We start from the raw sequence: 25633 nt of genomic DNA on the forward strand, positions 1-25633 counted from the left end.
GGTGATTTTAAGCTTCTGTGCTTTTTTTGTGTTTCCCAGATTTCATCACTGAGACTGTATTACTCCATCATGACGAAAGAGGTTATTAAAGAAAATTCTACCTACGGCCATATAACTGCATAACAGATTAAGGGTTACCTGAAAATTGAACCCTTATTGTAAAAACCATTTATAAAATTTATCAGCTCATAGTCTTATCTTAGCAAGCATAATTTATCAACATCATTGAATTTTTTTTAGCTTATTTATGGACTTGTTGGAGGCTCTGGGTCATAGTTCTGTGTGTCAATTTTTAATTTACAACAATATTCATCAAACTTGATACATTTGATTATCATTCTTGAAGTATTTGAGATATCAAAGTGCCATTATTCATGTAATACTGCTTATTAAATGAACTTACCTTTTTAAAACTTAAATTCACTTGCCTGACCAGGCGGTGGCGCAGTGAATAGAGCATCGGACTGGGATGCGGAAGACCCAGGTTCGAGACCCCAAGGTCGCCAGCTTGAGAAAAGCTCACCAGCTTGGACCCAAGGTCGCTGGATCGAGCAAGGGGTTACTTGGTCTGCTGAAGGCACACGGTCAAGGCACATATGAGAAAGCAATCAATGAACAACTAAGGTGTCGCAACGAAAAACTGATGATTGATGCTTCTCATCCTTCTCTGTTCTTGTCTGTCTGTCCCTATCTCAGACTCTCTCACCTGTCTCTGTAAATAAATAAATAATCATCTGTTTAAAACTTAAATTCACTTATTTTAAAGAAAACTTGGTCTCACTGCCCTAAATGGAAAACTAGTGTGACCTGCCACGAATATTTCTGTTGAATTGATGAGGGCCTGGTCAGATGCAGTTGCTGGCAGAGACTTTGAACCTTCGTTATGCTCTTCTGTTTTGTTAAATTGGAAGGTGAGCAAGCATTAGAGTGGGGTGAAGTGGAATGAGAGTGGCAGTAGGGAAGCAAAGCTCCCCCACCCCCGCCTGCATTCCACCCCTTCTTCAGGAGACTTGCATCTGATTTTGTGTGTCTGATGTGTGACCTCTTTCCAGAAGAATGGAGGGGAAAGGTCTGGGTGACAGGGGTTTGCATATCAAAGGTGCCAGCTCCCTGTCAGGTGAGTGTTCCTGTCATGACTCTATAGTCTTCCCACAATGCCCCGACCCACCCAGCTGATGACCATGACCCCCAGACTGACCTCGACTTCTTTTAGCAGGAGACCACTGTCTGCAGTGTGAAGATGTCCACTCCAGACCCACCCCTGGGCGGAACTCCTCGGCCAGGCCCTTCCCCAGGCCCAGGCCCCTCCCCTGGAGCCATGTTGGGCCCTAGCCCTGGTCCCTCCCCTGGCTCTGCCCATAGCATGATGGGGCCCAGCCCGGGGCCTCCCTCAGCAGGACACCCCATCCCAAGCCAAGGACCTGGAGGGTACCCTCAGGACAACATGCACCAGATGCACAAGGTAGGGAGCCCTGAGCCCACTGCCCTAACCGGCTGGCTTCACCTGATCAATGGTGGGAGGTTGAGCCATTCATCTTGGCCCTACTGTGAGCTGGTGGTTGTCATTCCACACAACTCCCGATACCCGGTCCCTCTGTCTCCCACATCTGTTGTTCTAGGTGGGAAATGTGGTAACATTACTCCTAACTTGTCTTTCATTAATGAATAAAAATGTCCCAATCCTGAAAGGATAGTTTAAGGCACATGGACTCCTCCACTTGGGTTGCTCTATACACCAGTGTAACCCACAGAGCAGGGCAGAGGATGCTGTTTGTCCCCATTTGGTCACCATTTACCTGGCCTGATCAGGGCAGCTTTTCAACATAGGTAGTTTTCCTTTTTTGTGTGTTCCTGGGAGGTGACTGGACGAAACTAGGAACTGTCCTCTTACATGTGTTAGTGTCTGCAGGACAGGGTGACATTTCCTGGCCTCAGGAACCACAGGTAGAAGATGGAGATGGTGCCGCTCTCTGATGAGAGCTCCCTGTTAACCCTCTGGGGTCCCTGCTGGGGCTGTCCATGATTTTGTACTCCCATTTCACTTCACCCTGCCCCCACCTGTCAGGTATAGGTGGGTATTCTGCCCATTTTATGAATGAGGAACCAGTCTTAGAGATGGGCACTCTGAGTTGGTGGAAGATTCATCTCATCCCTCTGCTGTTCCCTGCCCCCCCCCCCCAGGCCTGTGCCATCTAAGTGGCCTCCAGCACAGACTCCCCTCCCTGCCCTCCCATTTCTTACACATTTCTGTCACCTTTGGTACAGTACGCATCTTGTCACTGCCTTCCTGGGAAGCTGTTGGTGACTGCCTCTCCACACACAAATTTAGGTCAGCTTCTCCCCCAGCACAGCCCCCTCTTTCCCTCTCTGCCCATTTCACTTCTTCCACCTGGAACTGTTCACACACACCCCATGCACATTTGCAGACATCTGTGAGAGGTCTGCTCTGTGTCCAGCCCATGTCTGGGGCCTAGGAGTCAGGATCTGGAGATAGGACACCCCTATCTGTACAGAGCTCCTGTTGTATGTGGAGAGCAGCCCTCCCAAGAGCTCCTGGCAGCCTCCCGAGGGCCCCTCATGTTCCAGCAGGCACCCTCTCAGCCTCCTCTCACTGGACCCAGACTGTGCTGCAGTTGACTTTGTTGAGTCACTCATTAGACTTGAGTTGCCAAAGAGCAGGAAATTGCATTGACTGGGGTAGCCTAGCACAGTACCATGGAAGGGTCTTGAAAGATGTCCTCTTTACCAGCCATTTCCGAAGGGAAGTGCTTAGTGTTGAGCATTAGGAGGGAAAATAGGTGTCATCGTTCTGCCAAGGTCTGATAGTGCCTCTTGGGAGGGACAGACTGATGCTGTTAGGCAGCCCCCTCCCGCTGCTGGCAGGAGGCCAGTCTCAGATCAGTGAGGACATCTGATGTGTTGTTACCACACTTGTGGGCTGAAGTTTCTGTCTGTGACTCTGATTTACAGTCTCCCAAGGAAGACAGTCCCAGATCTGAAGATTTGTGGTCAAAAAGTCTCTTTATGACAACGAACAGGGAGTCCTAAGTCCTGACTAAAACTGCCCTGACCAGGAGCTGTCACTCATGTCCTTTCCTTGCACAATTTTGGCCCTCTGAAACTGTCTCCCTGCTCTTGCGAGGGGCCCTGGTCTGGTTGTCCCCTTGCCTTTTGACCACTGATCTCCTGGGCAGTCACTCTCCACTGGTTGGCGTTATATTATGCATCTGCTTGACACCTAAGTAGCTGTCAGGACCATGTCTTAGATCTAAGCTGCTTGGTCATGTTAGCAATTCAGTAAATGCCATGGTGTTTTCAGTGACATTGAACTCTTGGGCAGTGTTTGCTATGCCCCTACCTCCTGTCCCACCTTCTGATCCTGCCTTGGGGTTACCCCCTCTTGTAGCCAATGGAGTCCATCCATGAGAAGGGCATGTCTGATGACCCCCGCTACAACCAGATGAAGGGGATGGGGATGCGGACAGGGGGCCACGCAGGGATGGGGCCTCCGCCCAGCCCCATGGACCAGCACTCCCAAGGTATTGTTTTGTTTCCCTTCTTTCTTCATGTTTTTCACCGCCCAGGAGTCCTAGATCATTTTCCAAATTGGGTCTCCCATAGGTAGACAGGGAGGACCCAAGACAGTGGGAAAGCCCACCACAGAGGGCTGTTGAGCTTGGGCTTGGCTGGTGCCCTGCTTGGGCTGCCTGTCTCAGAGCAGCCTCAGGAGAGCAATGCTGCCGGGGACGAGTGCGCGGCAGTGGCTGGGGAGGGCAGGCTCCTCGGGCTCTGGCACCACTCAGAGGTATATTAGAAATGCAGATTCCCGGGCACTGTTCCAGACCAGCTGGTCAGAATCTTGGAAGTGGAACCCAGGCTGTGCTTTAACAAGCATTCCAAGTGACTTTTCCAGAAGTTTGAGAAGTGACAGAGTGGTTGACTTCCTGTCATTAGGGAAGGGAGCTCAGGGGTTCCCCGGGTAACGGAAGTGAGGGGAGTGACCTGGCCAGGGCGAGAGGCAGGAGGGCAGTCCCAGAGAAAGCCTACATCTGTGTAACCTCTCAGTATGAACCATCAGCAACTTACTAGAATGTGGGCCAAACAAAACCAAGCACACCGGCTGCTGGTTAGGCTGCCAGTGTGTGTCCTCTGGGTGCCTCAGTTTTGAATCACAAGACTGAAGAAGTTTGGCCATCCCATGTCTCAGAGTTGTTGTCATTGTAAGCGTGGTAGAAAGGTTACTGTCTTTGCCTTAAAAATCACTAGATGTGTACTGCCGAGTGACCTCTCAAATTTGCATTTCCTGCAGGTTACCCCTCACCACTGGGTAGCTCTGAGCACGCCTCTAGTCCAGTTCCAGCCAGTGGCCCATCCTCGGGCCCACAAATGTCATCCGGGCCAGGAGGGGCCGCGCTGGATGGTGCTGACCCCCAGGCTTTGGGACAACAGAACCGGGGCCCAACACCATTTAACCAGAACCAACTGCATCAGCTCAGAGCTCAGATCATGGCCTACAAGATGCTAGCCAGGGGGCAGCCTCTGCCCGACCACCTGCAGATGGCGGTGCAGGGCAAGCGGCCAATGCCTGGTATGCAGCAGCAGGTGCCAACACTACCTCCACCCTCTGTGTCTGCAACAGGACCTGGCCCTGGCCCTGGCCCTGGCCCTGGCCCAGGACCAGCACCTCCAAATTACAGCAGGCCCCACGGTAAGGCCTGCCAGCCCTCAGGGGAGGAAGGGGTCTCAGCAAACTGACCATGTGGGGGCAGCAGTGTCAGACCTGGGCTCTGCTGCCCACAGGTTTCCCGCTTAGGGCTGGCACAGCGCCCGCTACTCAGGGCAGTCAGGCAGGCAGGCAAGGCTGCTGTCAGGATAGATGATCATTCTCCAGCACCCCTTCTCCCCCTTGAAGCCCACATGGAAGGGCTTGTTGAATGTGTCCCCTGGAGACAGGGCTGCCCACTGGGGTGGGTACAGGATGAACACAAAAGACATTTTATCTTGTTTGTTTCTCCCTGTGTGTAGGTATGGGAGGGCCCAACATGCCCCCCCCAGGACCCTCAGGTGTACCCCCTGGGATGCCGGGCCAACCCCCTGGAGGGCCTCCCAAGCCCTGGCCTGAAGGTGAGTTCCCTCTGCCTTAGTGACAGGTCTGTGCCCTGACTCCTCTCATGAGCTTACTTTGTACAGATCCTGAGATGAGCGTGGCCAGAGAAGGAGGGCCAAGGGTAGGTCCTTGCTTCTTCCTGCTGTCTTCTTAGTGTCTTACCTGTCCCTGGTTATATTCTAAAGGCTTGGGTTGTTTTCACTCCACGATTCATACCCACCTCTGTCCTGTGGGTCATGAAGATTCTGGGGTCTCTTTAAACTGATTACAAGAAGAAAAGGATATGAATGAAGACCCCCCCAGGACTCCATTGAGAGGCCATGGGGATGCACGGCCACAGACACGACCCTTCAAGATGTGGTGCCTCCAAACCAGGAGGTCACAGCTGTCCCTGCTTTCCTCCTGGGATGCTCCCAACACTGAGGGAGGATGACAGGGTGGCTCGGGTTCTGTTTCTTCACCCTGTGCAGCCTCTCTTCCTTCTGTCAAATGTTATCAGCAAGTATCTGAGGGTCACTTCTGTTGGGTGGAAGCAGGAGACAAAATGGACTAATTTCTTCTCCTCTTAGAGCTTAAAGGTTAGTGATCAATGTGGACAAGCTTATCACTTGAATCACACTTCTGCTGAACCCTGGTAGATGGAAATGGGGAAAATTTTTCCCAGGGAGACTGAATTCAGGGCCAGCACTTGGGTCAGTGCAGGATGTCAGGGTTGGGCATTTAGGCCGAGATCTAGAAAAGGCTTGAGCCTTAAGGCCAGAGAGAAGAGACCCCTGAGTGAGAAGCTGTCTGCCATGCTAGTTCAGTGAGAGGTGGGGAGATGGGGGCGTGTGGCCTGCAGTTTGTCTCTCCCTGGGACAGTGAGCACCAAGCAGGCTTCTGACTTCTACTGGGAATTGACCTGGAGCTCAACACTATACCCCTGCGGCTTGACTTTCCCCAGGACCCATGGCGAACGCTGCTGCCCCCACGAGTACACCTCAGAAACTGATTCCCCCTCAGCCTACGGGCCGTCCCTCACCCGCGCCTCCCGCTGTCCCACCCGCTGCCTCTCCTGTGATGCCACCCCAGACGCAGTCGCCAGGGCAGCCAGCCCAGCCTGCCCCCATGGTACCGCTGCACCAGAAGCAGAGCCGCATCACCCCCATCCAGAAACCCCGGGGCCTGGACCCTGTGGAGATTCTGCAGGAGCGGGAGTACAGGTGAGGGCGCTGCTGCCACTGCAGGCCACCCCAACCCAGTCAGCCCTGACACACGATGGTGTGGTTCACACTTCCAAAGGCCAACAGGGTATGCAACCAGAAATCAATCACCTTCTGCCTTGTCTCCAGGCTCCTAGTTCCCCAGTTGGCATGTGTCCTTCCAGGAAAATTCTGTGCCTATGGAAGCAAACAGATACAGGTAGCTCTACTGTTCATGATGTGTGTACTGCTCCTCCTGTAGAAACACATTGTAGGAATCATCCCCTACCCATCCAAAAGGAGCTTTTCTTTTTTCTGGTTTCACAGCATTGTTCCTGGAGATGGCACATCATTTATTCAGCCAGTGCCCTGGCTGAATGGACTGTAGGTTATTTCTAATCTGTCTTAATCCAAATTAGATTAAGTACATAGTAAGTACAAGGTGTGGCAAACGAAGGTTTACAGTTGTTTATGTGGGAAATAATACAATAACTAATAAATAATAATAGAAGAATAAATTGTTTTACATACAACTCAAAACCTATTTTTGCCCCACCCTATACACTTGCTTGTTTGTTTCTTATTTCATACATGTACATGTGTATCAGAATAAATCCCTAAAAGGGGCATTGCTTGGATACAGGGGATGCACACAGGAGAATTTCTTAGATTCTGCAAAACTGACCCCCACGGAGATTGTACAGATATATAGCATGTTGGAATGAAAGTACTTGTTTCTCCTTGCCAACACCATATATCCAGCTTTGGCTCTTCAGCACTCAAAGGAAACCCTGCAAGCTCTGCAGTGGAGCCTTCTCGTGTGTCACTAGTTGCTTACTGCTCCAAGGCCTCCAGGATGCCAGGCGCCATTTGGGATGCCTGACACATGGTAGGTCTGTGATGCTGCTTGGGGCACCTGAGATTCGCTCCCTGAGCACTTTGCATTTCCTGTTTCCCCATTGCATTTATAACTTCTTCGGGACAGGCCTCCCTTGGTCAGTGTAAATCCATGAGGGGGGAGGCTGTGCCTAATTCAGTGTATATTCTCAGATGCCTCAGTAAATCTTCGCCTAGTGACCAGCTCTAGAGTATATGCCACCTGTGTCATGGCTTGGCACGCCAGCCTCGGCAGCCAGGTGCCTCCCCTCCAGCTCCATCTGGACAGCTTGAAGATGACCTGTCCAGATATCTTCACGTTCTTCTGCTTTTCCCTCCCGTCTGTTCGCATAGCCTCACCATCCAGCAGCTGAAATGCCTAAGCCAGCTGCCCTGCCTGGTTTCCTGTTTGCTCTAGCTGTGTGTTGTGGCTGGCATCCTTTTCTGAGCCATCTCCTGGCTCATGAGCAGCATCTTCCTCCCTCAAAGGATGGATTCATCTGAGGCTTCAGCTTTAAAGAAAAGGCATAAGTTGGCTCCTTGTAAGCAGTCTTCTCATTGCCTGTTCATTTTTCTGTCTTTGCACCTCAGGCTGCAGGCTCGCATCGCTCACCGAATTCAGGAACTTGAAAACCTACCCGGGTCGCTGGCTGGGGATTTACGAACCAAAGCAACGATTGAGCTCAAGGCCCTCAGGCTGCTTAACTTCCAGAGGCAGGTGGGTGCCGGTGTAGGCTGGGAGCTTTAGGAAAAGGGCCCTTTCTTTTTTTTTTTTTTTTTTTGTATTTTTCTGAAGCTGAAAATGGGAGGCATGCACCCAACAGGGATCCTCCTGGCATGCCCACCAGGGGGCGATGCTCTGCCCATCTTGGGGCTTGCTCTGCCGCAATCAGAGCCATTCTAGCGCCTGAGGCAGAGGCCACAGAGCCATCCTCAGCGCCGGGGCAAACTTTGCTCCAGTGGAGCCTTGGCTGTGGGAGGGGAAGAGAGAGACAGAGAGGAAGGAGAGGGGGAGGGGTGGAGAAGCAGATGGGCACTTCTCCTGTGTGCCCTGGCCGGGAATTGAACCCGGGACTCCTGCACGCCAGGCCGACGCTCTACCACTGAGCCAACTGGCCAGGGCCAAAAAGGGCCCTTTCTGACAGTGTTGATGCTTAGTTTCAAATAATTGCTTGCTGGGCAATTTTTAAATATTCCTCAACCATTGAAAGCAGCTGTTCTCACCCACACTGTTAGCTCACTGTGCCCTCCTTCCTCTCCATGACCTGCACAGCGGTCACACATTGGGTATTATTCCTGGTATGAGTAAGTGCGGGTCTTCCCTAAGGTGGCAGTTACCAGTTTAAAGTTACCTCTATATCTGAGGGTGCTGTACTTTTGAATGATTCGTAAGAAATATTTTGTGTGTGGTTCAGAGAGGGCAGAGCTGGAGACCTGCAGGTATAAGAGGACCTCCTGCTGGGTATCTGGAAGCAACTGTCGCCTGACTTGTGCTTGCCCCACCCCTGGGCCCTTTTCAGACATCCTCCACACACATGCATTTGTGCTTAGGGCATTTAGCAAGGACTTCTGGAGGCAGCAGTGTTCTGCCTAGCTTGCACTGTGTAATTGTGCATTTTGTGTGGACATGATCAAGGTGTGCCCATGTTTCTCTTCCTTCCTGAAGCTGCGGCAGGAAGTGGTGGTGTGCATGAGGAGGGACACAGCCCTCGAGACGGCCCTAAATGCCAAGGCCTACAAGCGCAGCAAGCGGCAGTCCCTGCGCGAGGCCCGCATCACTGAGAAGCTGGAGAAGCAGCAGAAGATCGAGCAAGAGCGCAAGCGCCGGCAGAAGCACCAGGTGCGTGCGCAGCAGCTGTGCAGCTTACCTTGCTGCCCACCTGTACATCGGGGTCCTTGCAGCTCACACATCGTTGTGTCTTGTTTCATGTCAAAAAGTTTCTCTTTTCTGGGGTTTTTTTTTTGTTGTTTTTTTTTACAGGGACAGAGAGAGAGTCAGAGAGAGGGATAGATAGGGACAGATAGGAACGGAGAGAGATGAGAAGCATCAATCATCAGTTTCTCAATTGGTTGCTTTCTCATATGTGCCTTGACCACGGGCCTTCAGCAGACCGAGTAACCCCTTGCTTGAGCCAACGACCTTGGGTCCAAGCTGGTGAGCTTTTTGCTCAAACCAGATGAGCCCGCGCTCAAGCTGGCAACCTCAAGGTCTCGAACCTGGGTCCTCTGCATCCCAGACACTCTATCCACTGCACCACCACCTGCTTAGGCATCTTTTCTGTTTATGATAAGAGTATTGTAGGCACTAAGAACACATTATTGGACAAAACTGAGTGGTAGGGGAAGATGTGCCATAGTCCCCAGGGCATGGAACACGTTGGGAGGTGATAGGATGTAAGGAAACACGATGCAGCGATGGGGAGCAGTTGTCACAGAGCGGTTGGGGGAGTTTGTTCTGAGGACGTGAGACTGAACACCTCCTCTGAACTAAGGGAGTGGGTGCCCCATGAATATGTGGGCAAAGAGCTTTCCAGGTAGCCAAGGAGGTGCTGACGCCCTGGGGCTGATAGGTGCTGTGTGTTCTTTGTAAAGCAAGTATCCCTGTGGAGCCAGAGTGGAGCAAGGGGGAAGGTGGAAGGAGGTGAGGACAGGGAGGGGACAGCTGGAGTGCAGGGCCTGTGTGCCAAGGGGACAAATTGGACTATTACTCTGAGTGAGGTAGGAGCCATGGCATCTCCTGAGCAGAATAGGAACTGATTTAAGTTAGATTTTTACAAGATCAGTCAAGGAGACCAAAATCTCAAGTAGGATTTGGGATGATTCGTTTATTTATTGTTCACTCATTATATTTTCTGAAGTTTTCTTCCAGTTAATACCTATTACAGGTATACTTTAAAATAACAGCCATCAGTACTTAGTATAGACCACTCTTTACATTTTGGTATATATATCATTTCAGCCTCATTCTGTATACAGGTAGTAATCAAGCACTAGGATAGGCATTCTTGTTCTTGAATTTTTTGGCCAGTCTTTGCTATTCTTTTTCTTCCGTCCCCTCCCTCCCTCCCTCCCTCCCTCCCTCCCTCCCTCCCTCCCTCCCTCCTTCCCCCCCCCTCTTTCTTTCTTTCTTTCTTTCTTTCTTTCTTTCTTTCTTTCTTTCTTTCTATTAATGTTACAGTAGGGTGTTGGGGGAAGTGAGAAGTATCAACCCATAATTGTTTCACTTTAGTTGTTCATTGCTTGCTTTTTGTATGTGCTTTGATTGGGCAAGCCCAGGGTTTTGACCTGGTGACCTCAGTGTTCTAGGTCAGTGCTCTGTCCACTGCATGACCACAGGTCAGGCTATTAAAAAAAAAAAATCCCTAGAGTGGAATACCTTGGTTGGAGGGCGGGAAGCACTAATGTTCATGCCAGCTTGTCTTAGCAGGGTCGATTGTCTGTTGTATACAAAGGAGGGCCTTTCCAATCACAGTCCTCAGCACTGAGACTTTTTTTAAATTAAGTGAGAGAGATAGAGAGAGAGAGAAAGAGAGAGAGGGACAGACAGGTAGGGAGAGAGATGAGAAGCATTAACTCGTAGTTGCGGCACTTTCATTTGTTTGTTGATTGCTTTCTCATACCTCCCTTAAAGGGGTTCCCTTGCTTAAGCCAGTGACCTTAGGCTTCAAGCCAGTGACCATGAGGTCATGTCTATGATCCCATGCTCAAACTGGTCAACCTTGGGGTTTCGAACCTGGGTCCTCAGCATCCTAGGTCGATGCTCTATCCACTGTGCCACCTCCCGGTCAGGCCCCCTAGCATTGAATTTTATCCTGAACACAAAGAATATGAACCTCCCTCATAGGCAAACAGTGTTGCAATATTGTTTATGTCCTCTTGCTTTTAAATAAGCTGCCTTTGATGTTTTGTCTCTCTCAGGAAAGTGATATAGTGACTCCTGTTGCGTAAGCAGTCTTGACTTGTGTGTCCCTGTAGGAATACCTCAACAGCATTCTTCAGCATGCCAAGGATTTCAAAGAATATCACCGATCGGTCACAGGCAAAATTCAGAAACTCACAAAGGCAGTGGCCACGTACCATGCCAACACAGAGCGGGAACAGAAGAAGGAAAATGAAAGAATTGAGAAGGAGAGAATGCGGAGGCTCATGGTAAAATTCTGCATTTGTAACTGCCTAGCCCTTTGTGTGTACACTGCGTATGGCAGGGACCAGGAATCCATCACCCTGTGTTATGCTGAGGCATTTGCTGCTCAGAGTTAGAGGTAGAGAAAGAAAAGGCTTGGGTTTGAGAACTTGGGTCAAAGAACTGGCCTCAGACCTTTGCCTGGTCACATCAACCATTACAGAGACTGCATGACTGTGGCCTGTTAGCTGGCTGTTTGTGTCCTCCAGAAAATGTAGGTGGCAGCCCCTTCTGGCTGTGAGCCACCAATGGTGTGATCTGGATCCCCCTTCCCCCCACTCTTTGTTTTTGACCATTTATTTCTGGATGATTCTCTAATTGGGCAAATACTGACAGGTATTACTGTGTATACAGGGGCCATAGTAGTAGTAAAGAGAAATACATGGCCCCTGCCCTCCTGGGGCTCCTGCTAGCCCTAGAGAGATGGATGCCCAAGTGAAACAAACAGTTTTGGGTGGTGGAAAGTACACTGAGGAGAATGAAGCAGGACATGGATGGGATTAACAGGGTGGGCATGACCCACGAATGCAGAAATCTGGAGAAAGTGCCTCCTAGGGGTAGAGGAACCAAGGTCAAGGGCCCGAGGTGGGAAAAAGCCAATTACAGTGGTACTTTGAGATACGAATTTAATTAGTTCTGTAACTGAGCTCGTAAGTCAGTCAACTCGTATATCAAACTGCTGATACTGGACCCGTGCACCAACGTGCCAACTAGTGGCAGCTCTTCCCGAATCATGACTCGTATCGGAATTTCACTTGGATCTTGAACAAAAAGAATGGACTGAGTCACAGCTCAGATTTTAAAAAAAATTTGTTTGTTGGTCTGTTTGTATCTCAAGGTAACACTGTACAAAGCACAGCAAATGGCCCTTGGATCAAAAGGATGTGTCAGAGGAGTGAAGTTCTAGTCCCAAGGGTGGGTCACATGGGGCCCTGCAGGCCATGAGAAGGGCTTTCGATTTAATGCTGAACATGGTGGGGAGTCACAGAGGCAATAAGCTGGGGAGTGATGTAATCTGATTTATTCTTAGAAAGCCAGGAGGGGCTTGCTACAGAGGGTCTGTGGATGAGCTATTCTTGGACCAGGTAGAGAAAAGGGTTTGGATGTGGGCATGTTTGAGAAGAGAGGGGACAGGACTTGATACTGGCCTTTATAAACAGCTCTGGGCAGGACCAGGTCTGTCCAGCAGGTCCCTTCGGGGCCTGCCTCTGGGTAGGAGTCGGGAAAATACTGCAGGGAGAGGCAGTAGTTGTGCGAAAGGCCTACGTACAGCACAGCACTGGGTGCTGATGGACAAGCATGTCTCCTAAACAAACCCTGTAACCGCACGCTTTTGCAGGCGGAAGATGAGGAAGGTTACCGGAAGCTCATCGACCAGAAGAAGGACAAGCGCCTGGCCTACCTCTTGCAGCAGACAGATGAGTATGTGGCTAACCTCACAGAGCTGGTGCGGCAGCACAAGGCTGCCCAGGTAGCCAAGGAGAAAAAGAAGAAGAAGAAAAAGAAGGTACACTGGGGACTGGAGTAGTTCTCTTGGTGTGTGTTACCTCAGTCTCCCCATCAGGGTATGACTGTCTCTCTCTACTTCCAGAAGGCAGAAAATGCAGAAGGACAGACGCCTGCAATAGGACCTGATGGTGAGGTGAGGAACCAGGGATTTCTTTTCATGAAAATGTCAACCCAGCCCTGGAGCTTAGGTCTAGTTTATTCTTTTTTTAAACTGTAGAAGCTATATATGATGATGGTGAGACTCCGTATACATCCCCTGCCTCAATTCTGCCCCTCCTCAATCCTACCCAGAGGAAACATTGTTAACTACTGGGTATTTTCTTCCAGACCTTTGTCTGTGCACATGTGCCATGTGGTTTATTTTACAGTTTTTACTTTAACATAATTTCAGACTCACGAGAGGTGTAAGAACAGTACAAAACAGTACAAAGAATTTATGTGTACTGTTTGCCCAGCTTCCATTATCACATATTTTTTCCTAAACCATCTGAGCATCAGATGCAGACATGGTAGCCCTTTTCCTCCATGTAGCTCAGTGTGTATTTCTTAAAAACAAGGTCTTTCTTTTCCGTAACCACAATGATCAACAACTGAAAATGAATGTGGGCGCAGTAGTATGATCTAATCCACAGCCCCAATGAAGGTTTTTCCAATTGTCCCTCTAGTGTCTTCACAGTGGTAGAAAACCTTGGTTCACATGTCACATTGGTTCAAAGCCTTTTGTCTTTGAACTTGGACTGCTCCTCACTTTTTTTTTTTTACTTTTATAATCTTGGCATTTTTGAAGAGGATAGGCCAGGTTATTTCCTACAGTGGCCTTCAGTTTGATTTTGACTGATGTTTCCTTGTCATTAGAATCAGGTTATGTGTTTTGTCAGGAAGACCCTAAAGTAACACTTTTCCTTGATGCATCACATTGGGAGAGTATGGCATAGTTTTTTTTCTATAACTAGTGATTTGACCTTGATCCTTGATCCCTTGGTGTTGTCCAGGGCATCCCTACTATTTTTTCTTTTATAATTAAGAATCATGAGGGAGATACTTAAGACTGTGTACATATATTGTAACTCCAGATACTTCCACCCAGTGGTTTCAGCATCTGTTGATTATCTCTGCCTCTATCTGTTTTTGCTTTAGTGGTTGTAAAATGATTTGTTTTCCCCCATCGTTCCTTTGTAGTTGGCTTTCTGTGGGAAAGGAAAAGCTTTCTCTTCTTTCCTATTTGGCCCATGGGCCATAGTTTGCCAACCCTTGGTGCCAGCTCATGGATTTTTTAGTTTAATCCCTCATTGTTATTATTTATGTTCATGCTCAAATTGTTCCAGTTTGGACCAATAGGTGCCCCTTCAAATTGGTTCCTGGGTCCTTTTAATGTGTCCCCATCATTCTTTGGGGACTTCTTTTTTGTACACTAAAATGGTCCAGGCTTACCTTCTGCTTTTCTTGCCTGAGCCCTGGAATCAGCCATTTCTCCAAGGAGCCTTGGTTTCTTTTCTCAAAGAAGATTTTGAAATAAAACATCTAGGAGTGTTCATTGCTCCTGGGTGTCATTGCATCATCCAGGCCCTCTCAGCAGAAGGATGCGGGAAATGTGTGTATGTGTACATCAGTTCTGCATTGCTATCTGTATGTACGTACATTAAAACCCTTTTTCTTTTCTAATTTTTTTTTAATTATTATTATTTACTCATTTTACAGAGGAGGGAGAGAGCAAGAGAGGGAGGGGGACGAGCAGGAGGCATCAACTCCCATATGTGCCCTGACCGGGCAAGCCCAGGCTTTCAAATCAGTGACCTCGGTGCTCCATGTCAACACTTTATCCACTGCGCCACCACTGGTCAGGCTAAAAACCTTGAAGTCACACTTATACCACCAATTCTAATCCGGCTCCATGGGATTATTTCTGTCCCTCTCCCTTCTGTATTGATACAGCAGAAAGCTGGCTCCCATTAGTCATGATATATTTCCCTATTTGCTCAGTCACAGAATACACAGGATGTACATTGAGAATTGCTAATGCGTTCCCCTTGGTTAAAGGAGCATCCTAGCTAGAGGTCAGCTTTCGGAGTCGTCATCCCTGGAGTCTATTCTGCACGTACTATATACAGAAGTTACCTGGATTAGTTCTCCCTTGTGCCCTTGTCAGTTTGGTTTCCCCTACCCTTGTTGGTTTTATTTATTTACTTACATTGTTGATTTATTTAGTGTGTGAAAAACTAGCTTGTTCCAAAAGTCAGAACCATACAAAGTGGCCCACTCAGAGAAGGGTTGTTGTCCCCATCTTTCCAGAACATTCCTGCCCACCTCCTGAAAGCAATTAATTATTCTGACATAATACACTCATTTGGGAGAAAGATATATAAAAATGAGATGTGTAAATAAGAAACATTGTCTTTAGGACCTTCCCTGACCCCTGCTCATCCTACTTCCTGGAGGGAAATGATGAGGAACCACCGAGTGTTTGCTCCTGCCCTTTCTGTGCATGAGCTGCTCCGAGGTTTTCTTTCTCTCGCCTAGCCTTGTTCTCAGCCGTCTCCTCATGTAACTCATGGACACTTGCCCTATTCTTTCTAATGTCACTGAAACGATATACTATTTACAGAAAAAAATTAAACAATAACATGAAAAGTAGAAGCCCAGGCATGCATAGTGATTCCTGATTGACATCTTTATACTTCCTGAAATCTTTATGCTTATATCCTTTGTTTTATTTTGGGACTATTTGGGTCAATCTAGACATTAGTTAGACTTTCCCCACTTAGCCGAATATCTTGTGCCACTTTCCATATCAGGTTATTAATTCTATTTTCATTTTACTGTGTTGACATGTTAGAATCCATTTCATAAGTCAGACTGACAACTCCTTAGGTTGCTTCCTATTTATAGTTGTTACGAAGATCCTGCACTGAGCAGCTTTTTACCTCCTCCCCTAGTGGCGGTTATTTCCGTTGTTTTCTTTTTTCCTATTGTGTACGTTGTTGTAATGAGCCTCCTTGTATATTTGTTACCTTTTGATGATCTCTTAGTCAGCTTGGGCTACCATAGCAAAACACCATAGTACCATAGCCTGGATGGCTTAAATAACAGACATTTATGTTCTCACCATTCCAGAGGCTGGAAATTCAAGATCAAGGTGCAGCAAGATTGCTTCCTGGTGAGGGCTCTCTTTCTGGCCTATTTTGTAACAGAAGCATCACTCAGTGGTGGCTGTGAATTATCCTTACTCCAGCCAGTGGTTCTCAGTCTTGCCTGTACATCTGAATCATCTGGGGAGGTTTTATAATTCTGTAGAGCAATTGAGTCAATTCTTGGGGTGGGCAGGTGAAGGCCTCAGCACTGTTAAGCACTCCCAAAGAGCACTCTGGTAAAAGTCACCGATTGAGGGTTCATGCATCAGGGGTTAGTGTGTCACACACCCCTCACCCCATGGTGGACCACTTTGAAGGTGAGGTTTTAACTGGCATGGAGACTAATCTCTTTGTACTATGCAGATGGTGGTGTTGGTGAGTGCAACACTTTGGAGGGGAGGAATGGGAGGTATAAGTCCTGGAAGAGGCTATTAGTAAACAAAACGTAACTGAGTAAATTTGAAGGTTTAATTGGTTTTATTCAATGATTCATGAATTGGGTAGCATCTCATCTAGCAAACATATCCTGAGGGGTTTATACAAGACGGAAAGCTTTTATAGAAATGAGGATAGATCAAGAAAGTTAGCAAGGAAAAATTGGTTGAGCTGGCTTTCAGTTCTTTAGGCTTGCTGCTATGTAAGAGGAAAACCTTTCTCCTGCTGGCCTACTAAAAGTAGATTCACTTTCTTTTGAGGAGTGCAAGGTAGGTAGGTCTCTTCCTGTCGGGGTCTGTAGTTGACTGCTATTTGGGGTAATTGACTTAAAGTGGTAGGGCCTGAGAGCCCCCTTTACAGGCCTTCCAACTCCAGTTTTAGTTTAATTTAATTGGATCCAATTTAGTTGATCCAATTTATTTTATTATATTTTAGTTTAATTTAGTTTTGCCTAACCAGACTGGTGCAGTGGATAGAGCATTGACCTGGAATGCTGAAGATCCAGGTTTGAAACTCTGAGGTCGCTGGCTTGAGTGTGGGCTCCTCTGGCTTGAGCGTGGGGCCGCTGGCTTGAACATGTAATAATAGACATGACCTCATGGTCACTGGCTCAACTTGAGCCCCCTGGTCAAGGCACATATGAGAAAACAATCAATGAACAACTAAAGTGCCGCAACAACATGTTGATGCCTCTCATCTCTCTCCCTTCTTGTCTCTCTGTCCATCCCTCCCTTCCCTCCCTTTCTCACAAAAAAAGAAAAAGAAAGGAACAAAAAAATAGTTTAGTTTTGTATTGATTGATTTAAGAGAGAGCAGAGTGAGAAGCATCAACTCGTAGTTGCTTCACTTTAGTTCATGGATCACTTCTTACGTGCTTTGTGGGGAGTTGTGCAGGGTTGTAAGCCGAGCCAGTGACCTTTGGGCTCAAGCCTGCAACCTCAGGTTTAGAACCCAGGACCTCAGCATCCCAGTTTGATGCTCTGTCCACTGCTACACCATCAGTCAGGCTGCAACTTTTGTTTATTAATATTCACAATGCAAACAAAGGTTTAAACCAAGAACTTCTTTTTTTTTTTTTGATAGGGACAGACAGACACAGGAAGGTAGACAGATGAGAAGCATCGGTTCTTCATTGTAGCACCTTAGTTGTTCGTTGATTGCTTTCTCATATGTGCCTTGACGGAGGGGGAAGGACTATAGCAGAGTGAGTGACCCCTTGCTCAAACCAGTGACCTTGGGCTTACGCCAGTGTCCTTTGGGCTCAAGCCAGTGACCATGGGGCCCATGTTCAAGCTGGTGAGCTGGTGTTCAAGCTGGATGAGCCCACGCTCAAGCCAGCAATCTTGGGGTTTCGAACCTGGGTCCTCCACATTTCAGTCTGATGCTCTATGCACTGCGCCACCACCTGGTTAGGCTAGAACTTCATTCTTTTGAAGTGTTTGTCCAGGAAATTTAAAGGGGAAAATGTTCATCCAAAGTTGGTATCTCAAAATGAAAAATCAGAATTTTGTATTTGTTGCTAAGAGGAAGTTCGTTGTTTTATTTTCCAAATATTCCAGTAAGCTATTTAACAAAAAAGAATGAGGACCCTTGGTAAATAATAAATATAGTATAAATGGAAAAAACCAAGGGCCATAAGAATGTGAATAGTACAGTCATTTGTGTGCAAATGGGGAGAAGCCAACCTTTTTTTCTTGTGCATGGAATTGATCTGGAAAGATGCACAAGAAACTGATACTGGTGGGCATCCATGAAGAGGGAAACTGTCAGCTGGGGCACAGGGGATGGGGGTGAATCCATACTCTATACTATTTTAAATTTTAAACTATTATTACCTACTTAGAATTTAAAATGTGTAAGTCAGTTACCTCCAAGAAACTGCTGTCATCAGTGGGTTACATTTTTTCCTGAATTATTAATATACAGCTAACCCATTTTCACAACCACTGGCAATGGTTATGTGCCTTTTTTGGGGAATAGAGTTGTCAGGGCACTTCCCCAGTTGACCCTGGTTAGTGAAGATCTGAGGTATGGATACCACAGAACCTAAAGTCACACTAGTGTCTCTTTTTCAGCCTCTGGATGAGACCAGCCAAATGAGTGACCTGCCTGTGAAAGTGATCCATGTGGAGAGTGGGAAGATCCTTACAGGCACAGACGCCCCCAAGGCGGGGCAACTGGAGGCCTGGCTCGAGATGAACCCGGGGTGAGAGAGGCCTTGAGTTCCAGGTGCTGCTAGGATCCTGAGTCAGCCTTGTTCCATGGGAGCTGGCTGGCCACTGGGGGTGATTGTGCTTGTGTTCAGAAACAAGCCAATTTGCTGAAGTAAGTGCATGCTAGTTTGGGGAAGATTTTATACTAAAACACTAATGTTTTTTATAGGTATGAAGTAGCTCCAAGATCTGATAGTGAAGAAAGTGGCTCAGAAGAAGAGGAGGAGGTAAGAAGAGTCCTATTCCTTCTGTCAAAGCCCTTGGTGCTCTGTAGCAGTGATCTCTCTCCCTGGTACATTGGTCATCCCTGTATATTGTGACCCTTTCCCACTCCACCTGGGCATCATGTGGGACAAGAGATGGGCAGAGGACAGCCGAGGCCCCAATCCTGATGGAAAGCTGGTGCTTTAGAGCTGCGCTGTCCAACACAGTAGCCTTTAGCCACACATGACTGCTTTAATTTTAAATTAATCAAATTAAGTAGAATTTAAAATTCATGTCCTTGATCACATTGGCTGCTTTTCAAATAGTCAACAGCCTTCTGCCCAAAAGAAATAATCAGTATGAAGTGTGAGCATTAAATCATATACATGCTGGCACATTATAATCTCTTAATTGAAAATACTGTAGATGGTTACATTTAAGTGCAATCATGTGTTATTGGTCTTTCTCTGCCTGGCTTATTTTATTTAGCACAGTAATCTCCAGGTCCATCCATGCTATTGCAAAAGATAAGATTTCCTTCTTTTTCATGGCCATGTACTATTCCATCATGTATATGTAACCACAGCTTTTTTTGTACACTTGTCCAGTGATAGACACTTGGACTGTTTCCAGATCTTGGCTATTGTAAACAATGCTGCAATAAACATGGGCACTCCTGTCTTCTTTTGAATTAGTGTTTTGGGATTCTTAGGATATATTCCTAAAAGTGGGATAGCTGAGTCAAAGGCAGTTCCATTTTTAATTTTTTGAGGAAAGGCCATACTGTTCTCCACAGTGGCTGCACCAGTCTGCATTCCCACCAGCAGTGCAGGATGGTAGTTAAGTTGATTTCTGTGAGGTAGAGGAATAAGTTCATTTTTTTCGCTATGGATATCCACTTTACACAGCACCATTCAGTGAAAATACTATTCTTTGTTATTCTTTCCCTCAATTTGTCTTGGTACTTTTGTGTGAAATGAGTTGACCATAAATGCGAGGATTTGTTTCCTTTTTTACTTGATTTATTGGGGTGACATTGATTAATAAAATTATATAGGTTTCAGGTGTACAATTCTATAATTACAGCATCTGTATATTGTATTATGTGTTCACCACCCCAAGTCAAGTCTCCTTCCGTTACTGATTATTCCCCTTTAATCCTCTTCTACCTCCCCCTCCCCCAGGGGTTTCCGACTCAGTTTTATTCTGTTGGTCTCTGTGTTTGTTTTTGTTCTTCTACCATTATTTTAATTTATAATTAGTTTTGAAACAGGTAATGTTACACTCCTCTAACTTTATTGCTTTTCTCCTCTAGATTCTTACATTCCCATATAAATTTTAGGGTTATCTCATTAATTACTGCAAAAGTGCTGGGATTTTTATTGGGTTTGAGTTGAATCTTTTTATCAAGAGGGGGGGGAATCAGCTTTGAAAAGATATTTTTCAAAGATTTTATTTATTGATTTTAGAGAGAAGGGAGAGAGAGAAAGGGGTGAGGAGGAGTGGGAAGCATCAACTCATAGTAGTTGCTTCTTCTCATATGTACCTTGACCAGGCAAACCCAGGGTTTCCAACCAGCGAACTCAGCATTCCAGGTCGATGCTTTATCCACTGAGCCATCTCAGATCAGGGATCTTAAAAATATGTCATCTTCCAATCTGTTTTTTTGTTTTGTTTTTTGTTTTTTTTACAGAGACAGAGAATCAGAGAGAGGGATAGATAGGGACAGACAGACAGGAATGGAGAGAGATGAGAAGCATCAATCCTCAGGTTTTTGTTTTGTTTTGTTTTGTTTTTTGTTTTTTGTATTTTTCTGAAGCTGTAAACGGGGAGAGATAGTCAGACAGACTCCTGCATGCGCCCGACCGGGATCCACCCGGCACGCCCACCAGGGGCAATGCTCTGCCCCTCAGGGGCATCGCTCTGCCGCTATCAGAGCCACTCTAGCGCCTGGGGCAGAGGCCAAGGAGCCATCCCCAGTGCCCAGGCCATCCTTGCTCCAATGGAGCCTTGGCTGCGGGAGGGGAAGAGAGAGACAGAGAGGAAGGAGGGGGGTGGGGTGGAGAAGCAAATGGGCGCCTCTCCTATGTGCTCTGGCCGGGAATCGAACCTGGGTCCCCCGCACGCCAGGCCAATGCTCTACCGCTGAGCCAACCGGCCAGGGCCATCAGTTTTTCATTCTGACACTGTAGTTGTTCATTGATTGCTTTCTCATATGTGCCTTGACTGTGGGCCTTCAGCAGATCGAGTAAACCCTTGCACAAGCCAGCAACTTTGGGTTCAAGCTGGTGAGCTTTGCTCAATCCAGATGAGCCCGCACTCAAGCTGGCAACCTCGGGGTCTCGAACCTGGGTCCTCAGCATCCCAGTCCAAAGCTTTATCCACTGCACCACCGCCTGGTCAGGCATCTTCCAATCTGTTAACATGGAATGTTTCTTCTTTTATTTTGATCATCTTTAATTGCTCTTAGCAATGTTTTATAGTTTTTAGTGTTTATACTTTTTGTCAGATTTATTCTTAAATACTTTATTCCTTTTGATGCTATTATGAATAGAATTTTCTAATTGTATTTATGGGTCTTTTATTGCTATTACATGGAAATACAATTTTTATATTGATTTTGAAATGTTGATCTTGTAGCTTTGAACTTGCTAAACTCATATTGTTAGTTCTGATAGTTTTGTTGTGTTTGTAGATTCTTTAGAATTTTCACATACAGGATTATGCCATTTGTAAATAATGGCAATTTTACTACTTCCCTTTCTGTCTGTGTACCTTCAATTTTTTTTTTTTTCTTGCTTCATCGCACTGGCTAAATTCTTTAGGACAATATTGCATAGAAGTGTCGACAGCCGACATCCTTGCCTTCTTTCCGATTTTAGAGGTAATGGATTCAATCTGTCACTGCTGTTTGGTGTTAGCTGGAGGTTTTTTGTAGATGCTCTATCAGTTTGAGTAACTTCTTTTTTTTTTTTTTTTTTTTTCCTGTATTTTTCTGAAACTGGAAACGGGGAGAGATAGACTCCTGCATGCGCCTGACCGGGATCCACCTGGCACGCCCACCAGGGGCAACACTCTGCCCACCAGGGGGTGATGCTCTGCCCCTCTGGGGCATCGCTCTGCCGCTACTAGAACCACTCTAGCACCTGGGGCAGAGGCCAAGGAGCCATCCCAGCACCCGGGCCATCTTTGCTCCAATGGAGCCTTGGCTGCGGGAGGGGAAGAGAGAGACAGGAAGGAGGGGGCCGGTGGAGAAGCAAATGGGCGCTTCTTCTATGTGCCCTGGCCGGGAATCGAACCCGGGTCCCCCACACGCCAGGCTGACGCTCTACCGCTGAGCCAACCGGCCAGGGCCAGTTTGAGTAACTTCTAATCCTACTAAATGAAAGTTTTTATCAGGAGTGGGCTAGATTTTGTCTGCCACTTTTTCTGTCTATTGAGTTGATTATCTGGGTTTTGTCTGTTACCTACTAATATGCTTTATTATATAAATCAACTTTTGGATATTAAACTAACCTTGCATTCCTGGTATAAGTTCTACTTTGTCTCGGTATACAATCTTTTCTGTATATGAAAGTGTTGCTAATATTTTACTGAAGACTTTTGGGTCTGTATTCATGAGAGATATTGGTCTATAGTTTTCTTGTGATATTTTTGAGTGGCTTTGATACAGGTTAACATTGGCCATATAGAGTGGATTGGAAAATGTTCCCTCCTTCTCTACTTTTGAGAGTTTATGAAGAATTGGTATTAATCTTAAAATATTTGATATAATTCTCCAGGTAAGCTATCTGGGACTGGCCTTTTCATTGTGAAAAGATTTTTAGTTACTAAGTCAATTAGTTCTTATGGGTTTCATTCAGATTTGTCTACTTTTTTTATTATTTTTTAAATTTATTGATTGATTTTTAAAAAGAGAGGAAGGGTGAGAAACAGCCAGACAGAAATAGTCATCTGTTTCTGTATGTGCCCTGACCAGGGATCGAACCAGCAACCTTTGCATATTGGGACGAGGCTCTAACCAACCAAGCTCTCTGGCCAGGGCAGATTTGTCTACTTCTTGAGTCGTTTTTTTTTGTTTTATTTTGTTTTTTATATTTTATGTATTGATTTGAGAGAGAGAAAGGCCAGGGGTGAGGGTGGAGGAGTGGGAAGGCTCAACTTGTGGTTGCTTCCTGTATGTTCCCTGACCAGACAAGCCTGGGGATTTGAACTGATAACCTCAGCATTCCAGGTTGGCGTGTTATCCACTGTTTTTTCACAGGTCAGGCTTGAGTCAGTTTTAATAATTTGTGTCTTTCTAGGAGTTTGTCCATTTCATCTTAGTTATTTGTTGGCGTACATTACTTAGTAGTTCCTTATATTTCTATGATAGTTCTTTATCATGTTTCACTGCTCATTTTTGATAATTTGGTAATTTGTTTTGAAGTCAGCTAAGCTTATTTACTGATTTGAGACTTTTCCCTCCTAATACAGCAGTTTAAAGCTATAAATTTTCTTCTAAGCACTGCTTAAGCTGCAGTCCATACTTTTTAATATGTTGTTTTTGTTTTCATTTGGTTCAAAATATTTTTCTAATTTACCCTGTGATTTTTTTTTTTTTTGACCCTTGGTTCATTTAGAGGTGTGTATTAAAATTTCAGCATTTGAGAATTTTCCAGACTCTTTTCTTTTTCTTTTTTAATCTTACATCTCTTCAGGAAAACAGCACTGTTGAGTGTCTATTATATCCTAAAGAGAACCTCATTCTTAGCTGTTTTTAGCCCCATAAACTTTCTTTGAAATGACCTATTTGTTTTCGACTCCTGATTCTCTGTGGTATGAGAAGATACTTTGATTTTAATTCTTTTAAATTTTCTGAGACTCATTTTATGGCTTAGCACTTTAGAGAATGTTTCATGTTCACTTGAAAAGGATTCTGTAGTCTTTGGTTGAAGTGTTCTATATATCAGTGGTCCCCAACCCCCGGGCCGCGAACTGTACTGGTCCGTGGACCATTTGGTACTGGTGTGCAGAGAAAGAATAAATAACTTATATTATTTTCGTTTTATTTATATTTAAGTCTGAACAATGTTTTATTTTTTAAAAATGACCAGATTCCCTCTGTTACATCCATGTAAGACTCACTCTTGACACTTGTCTCGGTCACGTGATACATTTATCCATCCCACCGTAAAGGCCAGTCGTGAAAGTATTTTCTGACATTAAACTGGTCCGTGGCCCAAAAAAGGTTGGGGACCACTGCTATATATGGTAGTTAAGTTGAGTTGGTAGATTGTATTGTTTGGGTCATATATATTTTTGCTGATTTTTCTGTAATAATTCTATCACTTTTTGTGAATTAAGTAGTAAAATCACCCCTTTTCTTGAATTGTCTATTTCTTTTTGTGTGTGTGTGATAGAGAGGGACAGACAGGCAGGAAGGGAGAGAGATGAGAAGCGTCAATTCTTCGTTGCGGCTCCTTAGTTCATTGATTGCTTTCTCATGTGTGCCTTGACCTGGGAGCAGGGGGATAGGAGTTACAGCAGAGTGAGTGACCCTTTCCTTAAGCCAGCAACTTTGGGCTCAAGCCAGCAACCTTGGCCTTCAAGCCAGTGACCTTTGGGCTCAAGCCAGAGACCATGGGGTCATGTTTATGATCCCATGCTCAAGCTAGTAAACTCGTGCTCAAGCTGGTGACCTCAGGGTTTCGAACCTGGGTCCTCCGCATCCCAGTCTGATGCTCTTTCCACTGTACCACCGCCTGGTCAGGCTCTTTTTAAATTTTGTTAATTTTTGCTTCATTTCTTTTGATGCTCTGTTGATATACTTAGTTGTTCTTAATATAAGGTCTACCAGGAAGTTCTGTCCGTTTCTATCACAACAAGTTTCGACACGTAAGCACATGTTTATTTGGTGCATGTGTGCCTTTCTATTTTTATCACTTAATGTATACATACTGACGTAGCAAATTAACTAAAACAAAGTTGATTCACGTTAGTCTTATGTGTGAAGCGATAGTGTACCCATACTACTGATAAAGTTCATTTACGCCACTGTATTGTATACGAATTTCAACAAGAAAGAAATGCTATAGAAGCATGTAGAAATTTATTGAAAGTGTTTTGTGAAGGTATAGTTTCTAATAGGACATGCAGAAGATGGTTCGAAAAATTCGAAACAGGTGATTTCGACCTTTCTGATAAGCCACGTTCCAGGCGACCATCTTTGGTCGATGATGATGTTGTTAAGACCATATTGGATCAAGATCCTTTCCTGACAACATCGGAGATCGTAGAAAGGCTTAATTCAGCTCAGCAAACCATTTCGAACCATATTCAGAAGATAGGATTGGTGTAGAAATATATTATTTAATAAAGTTTATTGACAGTAAAAAAAAATTGTATTTTGTTTTATTCCAAAAACGGACAGAACTTTCTGGGAGACCTTATATATTTAATATTTTATCATTATAAAATATCTTTTCTTTAGTAAGTTTTTTGTTTCAAAGTTTTTGTTTGATATTAGTGTGGTCACTCCAACTTTCTTATGGTTACTGTTTGCATGATGTGAATTTGTCCATTATTTTACTTTTAAAGCTATGTGTTCATTTGAATTTAAATAGATAGCTGGGTCTTGCTTTTTTCCTAGTATGAAACTATCTGCATTTTATTTTATTTTATTTTTTTTAAAGACTTTATTCATTTTTTTTTTTTTTTTTTAATTTTTAGAGAGGAGAGAGAGTGAGAGAGAGAGAGAGAGAAGGGGGAGGGAGGAGCAGGAAGCATCAACTCCCATATGTGCCTTGACCAGGCAA

General features: G+C 45.7%; 1 protein-coding gene across 7 annotated transcripts in view; it reads left to right on the forward strand.

Annotated features, from left to right (window-relative positions):
* Positions 1–25633, forward strand: part of SMARCA4 (SWI/SNF related, matrix associated, actin dependent regulator of chromatin, subfamily a, member 4) — a 101175-nt gene that overhangs the window by 22500 nt on the left and 53042 nt on the right. For 5 of the 7 annotated variants that reach the window (XR_010731108.1, XM_066273597.1, XM_066273615.1 and 2 more), the window contains exons 2-13: positions 1214–1462; positions 3407–3539; positions 4310–4708; positions 5026–5124; positions 6051–6309; positions 7756–7882; positions 8831–9004; positions 11140–11313; positions 12687–12854; positions 12939–12989; positions 18495–18625; positions 18802–18859. Coding sequence is in view for 6 of the 7 variants with exons in the window: in XM_066273597.1 (XP_066129694.1) it covers positions 1241–1462; positions 3407–3539; positions 4310–4708; positions 5026–5124; positions 6051–6309; positions 7756–7882; positions 8831–9004; positions 11140–11313; positions 12687–12854; positions 12939–12989; positions 18495–18625; positions 18802–18859 (1995 nt within the window). In the remaining variant the exon portion in view is untranslated. The remainder of the gene's footprint in view (positions 1–1213; positions 1463–3406; positions 3540–4309; positions 4709–5025; positions 5125–6050; positions 6310–7755; positions 7883–8830; positions 9005–11139; positions 11314–12686; positions 12855–12938; positions 12990–18494; positions 18626–18801; positions 18860–25633) is intronic. The other 2 variants (XM_066273619.1, XM_066273604.1) reach the window with 2 other exon arrangements.

Source organism: Saccopteryx bilineata, chromosome 1, assembly GCF_036850765.1.
Source record: "Saccopteryx bilineata isolate mSacBil1 chromosome 1, mSacBil1_pri_phased_curated, whole genome shotgun sequence".
Taxonomy (NCBI): Eukaryota; Metazoa; Chordata; class Mammalia; order Chiroptera; family Emballonuridae; genus Saccopteryx; species Saccopteryx bilineata.